Source organism: Dermacentor andersoni, chromosome 6 (assembly GCF_023375885.2).
Source record: "Dermacentor andersoni chromosome 6, qqDerAnde1_hic_scaffold, whole genome shotgun sequence".
Lineage (NCBI taxonomy): Eukaryota > Metazoa > Arthropoda > Arachnida > Ixodida > Ixodidae > Dermacentor > Dermacentor andersoni.
The window spans coordinates 14,490,496-14,503,480 of NC_092819.1; the positions used below are offsets into that span (position 1 = coordinate 14,490,496).

The window sequence follows — 12,985 nt, forward strand, 5'->3', positions numbered from 1 at the left end:
GGAGGGAATAATGCAGTGGGGGCAGATTGCGAAAATGCTCACGTTCAGCTCTTTCGCGGCTCGTTAAAGAACATCAGGTGGTCAAAATGTGTATATAGTACGTGCCTTCTTCCAGGGCACTCCCCAAATTGCCTTTGAAACGTCAAATATCAAACATAGCCATAACCGGCCTGAAACCTCACTCCTAGTTTTTGACATAAACTCTCGGCGCGTTGATATACTGTCGTAAACATTGTAGACATTTAATTTTGGTTATCATTTTATTTTTAGCGCTTAGACAATTTTATTGTGATCTAATTGGGATGGGCGCCCAGTTTATAATACTGGGTAACTTCTGAAGATCGCCAACTAGTTCAAGAACACGTCGTTCTGTCATAATTCTGATTCATTTATTATTGCGATAACAATTAGGTGGACAATCCAGAAGCATTTCTGCCGTCGCCGTCACCGTGATGTTGCGTTTAAAGTCCAAGGCCAATAACACCGTCGCCGCACGCCCTATGCTGCATGTGAGTGAAAGCGTGGGAGGGGAGCCGCCGATCGCGCCTCGATCTCGCCCGCGAATCTTGCCCGGCATCAGAAGGAGGGGAGGGGGGAGGGGGGGGGGGCGTTTTACTGCGGCTGCAGCTGCGTAGGTGGCGGCTGCGCGCGGTGGCGCAGCTGCATATTGAGGGCGATCTGCGTTGGGGGCAGATCCTAGCTGCGTCGACGGGTCGTATTTGAGTGCGTGCTGTGTGTTCTCGGCGATGAGTTTGCGCTGATGCGGCACACAGCATGAAGATCACTTCGCTTGCTGCTGCTGCCGTGTTTGCTCACGCCAGCGTTTCGACAAGTGTCCGCGATCCCCGAGTGTGACGTGTTCATCTTATCTATGCGCGCTGGCACCATGCTTGTTAATTTAGCTAGCAAGCGAATGTTTACAAGTTGATACGGCCGATAAAAGTGCCATCATTACTTCGTATGGTTGTGCGCTAATTTGCTATTGCAATCGATGCTTGACCTTTCTGGCGAAACTGCGACTTTTCCCTTCAGACCAACACTGTCCTGTGCTACACATTCGTCAAGATCCTAGCATTTATGTACGTTTTAAAACATTTGGATGACAAAGTTGATATTCGGTCGCATCAGATGCTTCTTGCTTAAGTTTTCGTGACGCATTGCAACTTACGTACCTTCGTGTTCTAGCGTAGACTATATTAATTCGGGTTAGTTTACATTGCAGCGTTTTATTTCAGTAAAAAAACCAGATACTGTGAAGATTTGAATAACCATCAAAACTTTATTATACTGAAGCATTTATTTCATAACCAACATTATTGAAGTATAGATGGGCAACTTGTCTTTTGGTGGGTAGTATGACTAAATTTTTAATTCAGTAGATGTATTGTCTAACGTTATTATACATGTTCACCTCGCTCTCAGGCAGTTTTACTGGAACTTGAGCCACATTACCACAACAGGTGAAATAAACTGATAATAAAGAGCCGCGTAACAAAGAAGAACAAAGCAATGAGGGATACCTGCAAATATACAGCACCTTCATCTCGAACACATCACAACTGTATACGTCCTTTGATGTGGATAATTGTAAGTATTCCACGAAAAATTATTAAGATTGCTAACGAAAGCACATTTTACAGAAGGCGCGTTTAACGCTCAAAGTGAATACAAGCATTCATTGCTTAATGTTTGCGCAGAATCACAGCTCGCAATTGTTGCTTCTTGTAGGCAAGTCTATTGTAGCATTAGAACAAAATTGGCAGCAGATTAATGGCAGGTGACATGGTGCGGCCTCATTTTAACTGCGACAATATTGTAGATCGGCTCGTGTATGATACAGCAAACGCAACGGCGGTTAGGCATCGGGGACACAGTGGTGAATTTGAAACTTCTGCTTTGCGCTTGACACATTTGTCTTTTGTGCCATTTGCGCTGTACCGCTTTAAGCATTGGCGAAGAACAGTAGCCCAATTTTTTTTAACGTAAATTAGAATTTCTCCTCTAGAACAGAAAAGCTTGTACGTGTAATTTGTGTGTATGTGCGTGCTCAAGAACAGTGCGTATATATTTCTTTCGAAAAAGGAAACAACCGTTAACTTTATATTACAAGCTACAAAGAAGCTTATAGCACAAGTACCGGCAGTACGAAGGCGCGCGCACGCTCAGTTGTGGCGCTGCGGAACTACGCGATGCCGTAGCTGTGTCATTTTGTCTGCACTCGCAGAAAGCTGGCAAACAGCAGAAGCTGAGACACGTGCGAACCCTTCCCGTCTCTCCCTCTTCCCTACCCCGACTTTCCCAACAATGGCAATGATTGAGGCGTCGCCTACACGCAAAAAGAAAGACGAAAAGAAACGAACATCGAAAGAAGCGGCGCTACGATTAGCTTTGCGTGTAGGAGAGGCGATACTTTGCTTTTAGATGATGTCGTTGAGTATTTGTTGTCTCACGAGACGCTTTTTTTCCCTCCTCTTTGTCCTCGAACTACGAAGACTTGTAGTCTAGTCGAACTGCGTTCTCTGGCTGCGCTGTGAACCGTTTTGTTCCAGCAAAGAGTCCGTTTCGCCTGACGAACTGCTGTGAGTGAAACACGCCAGTCTATGCAATGTTACTTTTAAATATTTTCGCTTTACCAAGGAACAAACAGGAGATCGTCTGACCAGTTTTCCAATATAAAAAGGTATTCCTACTGTTGGCACTCACATTGAGCATTAGCTTAGTGTAGAAATTTGTAGGAAATAGAAAGTGAGATTTCAGTGAGTCCACTGATTAGAGCAAGAACATATATTAGAAACACGAATTTTTTTCTAACAGGAACTGAAAGAAATCCTGAAAGAGATCTATGGTTCTTTCTGGCCATTATCTATGCGGGCTGCCTAGAAGTGCTGGTGTTAAATTCACTCTCCTATTCTGAAAAACCTTTGAGAGTACCAAGAACCTCACACAGCGCCTTGCGCTACCACGCAGCTGCAATATACTCCAAATACATAACTGGCAGTCACTTGAGTGGGTATACCCCTAATGCAGTTGCGTTTTTCCCATCAGGTGGAATAGTGCTTACATTAAAGCTAAGCCTTGTCTCTCAGTTCCACTTTGAACGCGTAGGTGAACGGCAGCGTTCCTGTAGTTTGCTACACAAACTCATTTAGGCTTTTCACGTGCCTCTGCTTCCAGAGGAAAGGGCGCGTCGAGCGTTCGCCAGGCGACTCGTGTACGACTTGCTGGCGCAAAACGACGCGCAGTGCGGGTCCTCATGAGCCCACGTTGGCCATAAGCGGACTGTACAGACTCTCTAGCGGCACGACCTGTGACGCCGTATTGCTGACGAGCGATTTTTGCGGCGTCTCGTACTGCCTGTGCTTGTAGCGGCGCGCCGCCATCGTGGCCGCACACAGCACGAAAATCGCGGTAGACACGATGCCCAACACTACGGCCACGGCCACATTGCTCGTATAGTGGATGCCCTGGAGCATGAAGCTGGCGTCCCTGGTTCGGGCGCGGGTGCACGATAACTGGATGTGCGCGTCCCCTTCGTCGTCCTTCACTGCGATGCAAAACACGTAGCTGGTCTCCGGCTGGAGGTTGTTGATCGTATATGACCTGTAGAAGCGGCTCACGGTCACCGATTCGAAACGTCCTTCTTCGGCGCTGCTCACGGACTTGGGGCTCGCGCCGACCAGCGAGTCCTTGCCGTCATCCGGTTTGTACTGGATCTCGTACTGGGGAAATGTGTTGCGCGCCGTGCCGTTCCACACTACGGTTACCGACGTCGAGAGGATGCCCTGTGGGAAGATGTGGATGTCGATGTTCTCGACGACCAGGTCGACCACCTTGATTACGCGGCCGTGCCTGTTCTCGGCGATGCACGTGTATGCTCCCACGTCGACCGGCCTCAGGTGGTAGATGGTGATGCTGCCTGGAGGCTTGAACTGCACGTGCACGTCGTTTCCGGTCTCATTGCAGACACGACCGTTCGGGAGCAGCCAGCGCACTTTGGGCTCGGGAAGGCCGAGGGCGTAGCACTGGAACACCTGCGCATCGCCGATCTTGCGCTGCACGGTGCTGTTCACGGTGCCGACGAGGAAGGGCGGGCACTCGGCCGGCACTTCGGCCAGGGATATGTTGAGGAGGCCCCGTCCGATCATCGGTGGCGGCTTGTGGCAGGCCAGTTCCTCGGGTTGCATAAAGCGAACGGACGTGTTTGACAGGGCCGACACGGCCTCAACCACCCAGCGGACGTTGCAGTCACACAAGAGCGGGTTGCCGTGCAGAGAAACGTTCAGAGGAGCAGACAGGTTGCGGAAGAGTTCTTCGCTGAGCGCCGAGATGTTGTTGCGGTGAAGCAGCACCTGGCAAAGGGACGGAACATTGACGAACGCCTGCGCGTCCACGTACTGCAGCCTGGCGTTGTCGTGCAGGCGCAGCACTTGTAGTCGCGGCAAGTCGCGGAATGCGCCGCGCTCGATCACCGTCAGGGTGGGAACGTGGTCCGCGAACAGCTCGACGATAGGCAGACCCACAAAATTGCCCGAGCGGAACCCTGTGAACGGGTTTTTACCGATGTGGAGCGTATGCAGTCCTTGCAATTTCTGCAGGGCCGAGGCTGGCACCCGCGTCAGCTGGTTGCTGTCCAGGTGCAGCGTGGTTAGATTGTCCAAGCCTAGGAACGCCTGATCGCTGAGGCCTCTAATGCGGTTGTGAGCGAGCGACAGGTAGCGTAGCCGATGAAGCAGCAGGAATACGCGCGGGTATACGTACGAAATGTGATTGTGTGATAAAGACAGGCTCTCGAGGGCGAGCAGGTCTTGAAACCATTCGGGATAGATGGAGGGCAGGTGGTTGCGGTCTACCGTCAGCACGCGCAGTTGGCGCATACCGTCAAAGACGCGCTCTTCGATGAACTTGATTTGCACGCTGTTCATTAGAAGCGTCTCTAAGTGCACGATTCCCCTGAACACGCCGTTGAACAAGGTCTTGAATTCATTATGAGACAAGTCCAAAAACTTTAGTCTGCTGATGTTGTGAAAGATGATGCCGCGGCCGAGCTGCTTGATATGGTTCCGCGAAAGGTCCAGCTCTACCAGATTCCGCAGCGTTGGTATCTGGTTGTGGAGGTCGGTCAGCTGGTTGCTGTTCAACAGAAGTGCTTGGGTGTCATGCGGAAGGCCAACAGGCACGGTCCTCAGTCCGCGGCCGGAGCAGTTGGCTGTTCGCAGGTTGAGGCCCATGTTCATTGACGCTTCGACGCTGCACTTGCACACTACGGGGCACTGCACGTCCCACGTTGTGTCACCGGTAGCGTTGTTGCACAGCGCGTAGCAACATGAGAGTAAAAACACCACAAGCTGGTCCAGCCTCGTGAGCGCCCTTTTGGACTGCTCAGGTGCTGGGGCTGTCGTCACGCTAATCGAAGAGCTTGGACGGTTCATGGTGCGTCGCGGATATTCCAGGCGACTTGGCCTGGCCCATATGATTCAGGTGTGTGGCTTGGAGGCTCGCCAGCCGAACACCGCCTGTGCTGGCCTTAAGGTTGCCGATCGCCTCATTGTGTCATCCAAAGAACTCATCTGCAACGAGGGAGAGAGAAAAAACCAGCACATTAGCATTTCACTACATGATACATCTCCTTTTTTTAGCTATATTGTAGCAAACAACGACGGGGATCAGACCCAAAGCCGGACCTCTGACTCGTTCGTCATTATGACGGCAACTGCGCGAGCAGCGCCCGTGGCCGCCGCTCGTGCTCGGCACACCTTCTTCTTATTTATTTGCAACACACTTTCGCGGCCGAAAAATTAATTAGTCAATTTATTTATTTATTTATTTCATTACCCTCGGGGTCTCAGGGCAATTCGGTAAAGTGGAAAACAAAAAGACAGCAGTGAATTTGTATAGAACTAAAAAGAAAAAGTACGGGTTACATTAATACAATAAATGAAATTAACAATAAATAGTGCAAAGTACAAAGAGAAAAAAAACGAAAGGAAACCACTCAGCATACAAAGCATGAGAAGATCTCATCAATGAAGAAAGAAAACACGAGAAATGACCCTCAAAGCAGTAATATATGCCTACAAAACAAAGAACACCCATTTTACTAAGATTGGTGGGAGCAAAAAGAAAATGAAAAAAGACATGAACTAAGCAAAAATGAAAGGGGTGACAACGCTAAAGTTTCTGGTGTTTATGACAACAGCAGGTTAATTAAAGCAGCTTTGAGCTTAGAATTATCAGATATTGCCGCGACAGACCGGGGAAGGTGATTCCAATTTGCTGATGTACTCGGAATGAAGGAGGAGGAAAGAGAAAAGTAGAAGGCTGGGAGGTTAACCAGAATAACGTCCGGTTGGCTACACTAAACCGGGGGAATGGGAAAGGGGAAAACAAAAATCACAGGGAGAGGGAGGAGGGAAGGAAAGAAGGAAATTGCGGCGAGTTCGCTGACGCATGTGGTCTTACAGAAATTGCATTAATTGTCACAGATGGTCGCACAAACCCGTCGTCCTTAAGAAACACAAAAGCGCCTTCACCGCTTTATGGGCCGACGGGCGATGGGGGCGGTGTTCCAGCAGCACTTGCACAGAAAGCGGCTGATTGTCCAGTTTTTGGAAAGCTTTGACAAGTTCTTGTCTCTCTGGGGCATATCTTGGACAGTGATTGAATTGTAAAAATGTATATCCCGTCCCTTGGTCTACAGTCGGCAAGTCACGCAATGCAGAAGCCGACATCCACCACCTGCTGTGGGTTTTCCCTGCGTTGAAACCGATGAGGCTCCGGCCCCTCGCAGCAGCGGGACTTTCGCCGCATAATCCTCGCCATTATGCGCTGCTTGGACGCGGGGACCACGTTATCGATCCCTCCTGGACTTTATCATATCTGCAAATCTTTTTTCATTCGTTTAATCATCCTTATTCGCCCGCATTCCACACCCCTGTGTGCCTTGAGGCATTAACCCTGGCATTAATAGAAATGTAAGAATGGTTGGTGTGGCATGACGGAATACAAACTTTATGACGATGGTCGATGCGAGCTGAAACGTAACAAGAGAGGGTTATCAATTTATTCTTAAGGATGGGGTTGCCATAATATATATTATGGAACAGGTAACGGCGGAATATTGTCCTACGTTGTGATAGCGATGGTAACGATAAGCTTGCTTTCACGGTAGTGACGCTGGAGTTAAGGTGATAATTAGAAAGGATGAAGCGAGCCGCCCGGTTTTGGACAGATTCAAGTTGATAGATGAGCGTCTCTTGACTAGGGTCCCAGACAGATGCAGCATATTGAAGTTTAGTACGAACTAACGATTTATAAAGAAGTAGGTTTACAGAACTAGAAGAAAGATAAGAATTTCGGCGTATGTAGCCCAGCATGCGATTAGCGCTGTTGCTTATATGGTCTACATGCATCTTCCAAGAAAGATTAGAAAAAATAAATACGCCTAGATATTTGTAGCAGGAGACAGACTCGAGGTTACTAGTATTAAGAGGATATGAGGGCAGTGTAGTACTACGAGGAGAAACACGCATGTGCTTGAATTTGTTAATGTTCAGTTCCATATTCCACGTGTTAGCCCAGTCAAGTGCGTGATTGATATCGTGCTGAAGAAGACCTGTATTGGAGTCACTTTTAATTTCGCGGTATATGACAGTCATCTGCAAGAAGATTAATTGATGAGAATAACCTATCAGGTAAGTCGTTCATATAAATGAGAAAAAGCAAAGGTTCCAGCACAGAGCCTTGTGGTACACCACATTCAACTGTAGAAGTGACAGAGGAAGTATTACTAGATTTGACAAATTGTGAACAATTGGTAAAAAAAGAGTGCAGCCATTGAAGAACGTTAGGATCAAGATTAAGTTTACTTATTTAAAAAAGAACTGTGGATAAGGAACTTTGCCAAAACTTTTGAAAATAGGAATATACAGTGACCGATTGAACCCCTGTCAAGTATGGAATTTAGTTCATCTGTAAACGATAAAAGTGGTGTTTCACAGGAAAATGACTTGCGAAATGCATGCTGATGATCTGTGGCTATAGGAATGATGCAAAGTGAGAGTAAATGACATTACATTATCCATTATTTTACATGGAATGCACGTAAGTGAAATGGACCGATAATTATATGGCGAATGACTATACCCAGACTTGTGCGAGGGAATCACCCTCCCGACCTTCCAGTCTTCCAGAATGCAAGCTGTCTGAAGAGATTGCTGGAATACGTTAGAAAGTATTATAGCCCTGTACACTTTAGTCCTGATTAAAAACTTGGAATTTATATTATCAATGCCACGCGATAAAAAAACTTTTCACTTATATGTTATTCTTTATGTGCGAGCAATATCAAATACAATACGGTTCATCGGCAAAAAGTCAGTACCTGGATAGATAGGGGTTGCAGCTAGAATACACATTTTTGAAAAAAGCAGGAACAAATACAGAGTTCAGAACATTTGCGCAATGATCAAGCTGGATTAGTTGATTGCATTAGTCTTTAAGGGTGATAGCTGAATTGTCTCCTTTGTTGACTAAGCTCCAAAATTGCCTAGGGTTAGTAATTAGTAGGTACGGCAATGTAGTATTGAAATATGAATCCTTGGCGTGCTTGAGAGCTTTCTTGTATTCGGTAGCCACGGCCTGATAAGTTCGTGGCCAACGTTTTTGAGTATCGGTTAGTTTTGGAGAGCAAAAAAGGCCTTCTTTCTTATTATACAGCCTTTTTAACGATCAAATGAACCATGGCGTCCAGTCAGCAGTTCCGTCACCCGGGCTAGCTTCCACAGGAGAGGCGGCGAAACGTCGTCGTGCAGCAGGGCGACTTTTCCAACTTTTAGTCGTGGTGGCAGCTTGGGAGTCGCCTCATCTGCTGAGCACAGAAGCAGCAAGTGCTCCTTAAGCCAGCGCTTCTAGAGATGATCTGTTAAATCTTGTTGATGTATGCTTCGACATCGCACATCAGTGCTTGTTGATTTGGGTAGCGTGGCGCCCAACTCTTGAGGCAAGCACGTCACATGTTTGCTAAGTAAGAAGTGTGAAGGCGTTAAAGGGGGGGGGGGGGGGGGGGGCTTCCATCACAGGCGCCCTTGTGGCTCAACGTAGCATTTGTGCAGTACGTGTGTCTCCGCTTTTGTTGAGCTCTTTTGAGCATTGACCGTTGTGCGCCACCATTCATTCCAGGAGGACGGCACTTGCGCACCGCGTCTTGACATAGTTGCGTGCTTTCATGGTTGTACTCCTCGTCGAATTACAGTCCGGAGTGCATGAAACCATTATTCGTACTGGTCTTGAGCCTCGTCTGTGACGTTTAGACAGCCTTGTAGGATTTCTTGCTTTTGGGAGACTTCGTGACGTCGTTATTGGACTTTGGTTCATTAAGGCCTAACTACACCTACGCTTGCCGGTACGAGAAATCTCGAGGCCGCGCGCCTTGCGTTTCCAGCGTCTCGCGAGTAATAGTGGTTTAAACCTACAAGACGCGCGCCAGCGTGCGTCCACTTGAGTTACATTTTAACGCAACAGCGTTAAGGAGCTCGTGTCGCAGAAAAGCCGGTGTCGTCGGCGTCGGCGGTGAGCGAAATATTCCAGAAGGCAATTTATAAATAAAAACAACTTGCAAGATGGGCTGGGTGGGAATCGAACCAGGGTCTCCGGAGTGTGAGACGGAGACGCTACCACTCAGCCATCGACCAAAGTGGGACAAAAACGCCTATATTGAATGCGGTGTTGCCTTACAAACGTGATGTGAAAAGTTATACTGCTGTGTATATCGGTAATTATGAGCATGTAAATTACAGAAGTCGCAGTTAAACGCGTAGCGAAGTACGTTTCCGCTACATTTCTTCTGCGCTTTCCGCACACGCAGAGCCATCTTGCGGCAAACACAGAAGACCCCCTCCTCGCAATGTACGGCGCTGCCCCGACAGGTGGCGCGCCACGCGCGCATTGGGGCTGCGCGGGGACCGGTGCGAGGCGCGTCGCCGTCCGGCTGTCCGTGCCGATCACGACGTTCCGAGACACCGAGTTCTTTGGTTCGTTCCGCTTGCTCAGGCGCACGTTTCGTTGCCGCGCCGAACGCTGCGTTGCTTACCTTTGCACCTAGAAATCACGCTCACCGCGTGATTTCTGGGTGCAAAGTCCGATGCGGGGCGCCTCGTAAGTGATCGCTGCGCCTTGCGCATTGTCTTACACCCCTTGGCGGGTCGACGGGAACGCTGTCGCGTTCCACTCTTGAATGCGAAGCTTAAGCGTCCTCCAATTTTTTGCCTTTATAGTCATCGCTTCGTATTCTTGTGAGGCAGCCAGAGCACCGACATTTGTATGGAGAAAATCGACAGTTTGAGAACAGCTTTGTCGCGTTACGCACATTAAACGCAAACACCTATGTGGAACGTTTCGGCATACGTCCCTTCAAGATTTTATTTTAATGTACGGGAGCGCAAACGCAAGGAAACTTCATTGAGCGTGATGTTAAAAACTAATTTCGCTCAAAGAAAGAATGCAGGAGCTGTGGATTCCAGATCCGCTGACCGAGGATGATGCAACACGTACGTCATGACAAGCTCCGCGAGCGCCGGCACAGAAACCTTGACGCCATAATTCGCGCAGGGTTCATTCGCAGCTTGTTGCCCTGATCTCTCGGAGGGTTTGCTTTCATAATCACGTTGTGTGATCACAGTCCCGAGAAGTGCTCTCTCTTATTCTCTCAGGAGTCATATTATGGACATGAACGGAAATGCCATATTACTGCATCTTTGGTCTTCTTTCGTTCTTTATTTATTTCCTTAAGTCCCCACACGGGGGTATTACATAAGGGGTGAAATTACAACAATAGTTAAAACAATATTAAGATGAGATAATCGCTGGCACTTCTTCCCTGAATGCACATGAACTGGTGATGGCAACTACACGATGGAAAAAAAGAAGACGAAAAAGTGACCGTGCGCATCTTGGGGCGAGCAACACTTGATGAATGACTTCTGCGACGTGATGTTCGTGCCGGCGGTGAAATGTATGGTGCGATAGGGAGAATACAGTAAAGAAAATTGTGAAATAATGATAGGCGGGCGATGTAACGGTGATACGAAAGAGTTGGTAAACCCGAGTCTGCTTTTAAGGATGATAAGCTTATGCAAGAATATGCTGAGTGAATGAACCTAGCAGCGCGATTCTGTACGGCTTCAAAAGCGTTAGTAATCTAAATTTCATGCGGGCACCAGACAGCAGAAGCGTATTCAAGTTGAGGTCTGATGAACGATCTGTATGCTAGTAGTTTTACGTGGGTAGGAGCTTTTCGTAAGGAGCATTTAAAAAAGCCGAGCTTTTTGTTAGCAGATGGTATGGCATTATTCACATGCGAACACCAGTCAAGCTCGTGAGAAAAAGTGATGCTTAAGTATTGGAAAGATTTAACTGGTTCAATAGGTTTGTTTTCTATTACATTAGAGAACACGAGAGGATTTCGATGGCGGGTTCCTAGCATAACTGCATTTAGAAGGATTTAGTAGCATTAGCCAGTCATTACACCAATTTTGAATATTGTTTAGGACGTTCTGAAGTAATACTTGGTCACTGATGTTAGTTATGGTACGGTAGACAGGACAATCGTCAGCAAATACGCGGATATGACTAGAGACATTAAGTGGTAGATCATTAGTATATATTAAGAACAGGAGGGGTCGAGCACCGAGCCACGAGGAACGCCTGATGTTACAGGAAGCGGGTTAGGAGCATCATTATTGATTTGCACAAACTGTGAGTGATAAGTAAGAAATTCTTTTATCCATCCTAGAACATTAGGGTGAATATTCAACTGTGAACGTTTTAGAAGCAGGCCTTGATGAGCTACTTCGTTAAAGGCTTTCGCGAAACCGAGCAAGATTGCGTCAGTCTGTGTATTAGTATCGAGGTTTGAATGCAGGCCATGAAGAAAGAAGGCCAACTGTGTTTCACAAGACAGTCCCTTGCGAAAACCATGCTGTGATGAATGAAAAAAAAGTGTTTGAGCTGAGAAAGTATATTAAATGAGAGAAAATGACACGTTCCATGATTTTGCAAGGGACGCTTGTTATGAAAATCGGGTGGTAGTTTAGTGGTGCGTTTCTATTACGTGATTTGTAGACCGGAACGATCTTGCCCACTTTCCAATCGATTGGTAGGTTACCTGTGGTTAATGACTAAGAAAATAGTAAGAATAAAAAAGAAGCAGGAATGATTTTAGCGTTTTTTAAAGGGTTTTGAAGTAATGTTGTTAGTGCCAGCAGACGATGACATATTGAGGTTTTCTGTTATGCTGCAGATACCGTTTAATTAAAAAAAATGATGGCAGGTATTCTGACATGGCAGGGGTAAAAATGCTTTGAATGGGCGTATCGGATCCCATGGTGAAAACTGAAGAAAATGTTGTGTTAGAAACGTTAGCGCAATCAGCGTCTGATAAAGGTTCACCCATTTCCTTTTTGATACTGATAGTACGAGGTGTGTGGGGATTAATCATGTACTAAAATTTCTTCAAGTTATCAGTTATGATGCGGCGAAGGTCGTTGTCATAAAAGGAGTGTTTATGTCTTCGGATAGCGTCCAAGTAGACGCGCCCAGACTCGTAGTGTCTTTCCCAAGTACCGGGGTTTGATTTCATTCTTGCGGATCGAAAAATGCTTTTTTTTGTTCTCGAGAGTTTTAAGAGTTTTGGTACACCATGGCTGATGTCGGTTAGCGTGAACGGTTATAGTTGGAATGTACTTCTCTGCTAGGGCTTTAAGCGTATTTTGAAAGAGAGACCAGTTGTTTTCCACAGAGCGCAAATGAAAACTTGATTCGAATATTTCATAGAAGTCATGTAGTTCTTAATTTATTGCAGCGTAGTTGCCTTTCTCGTACAGGCGGATGACCTTTTTGTATGAAAGGCGTAAGCAAGGAGTAAAGGTGATGTCGGCATGGATTACTTTATGATCACTAATTTTGCGGAGGTAGTTAATGCTTGACGGAC

The 12,985-nt window shown here is 47.0% G+C and overlaps 1 protein-coding gene across 3 annotated transcripts in view; it reads right to left on the reverse strand.

The window, feature by feature from the left end:
- Positions 1-1,259: 1,259 nt before the first annotated feature.
- The window catches only part of LOC126521246 (leucine-rich repeat neuronal protein 1-like), a 156,935-nt gene continuing 145,209 nt past the window's right edge, over positions 1,260-12,985 (reverse strand). For all 3 annotated transcript variants that reach the window (XM_050169892.3, XM_055065864.2, XM_055065865.2), the window contains exon 2: positions 1,260-5,567. In XM_050169892.3, the coding sequence (XP_050025849.1) occupies positions 3,252-5,429 (2,178 nt within the window). In that variant the 5' untranslated portion in view covers positions 5,430-5,567 and the 3' untranslated portion in view covers positions 1,260-3,251. The remainder of the gene's footprint in view (positions 5,568-12,985) is intronic.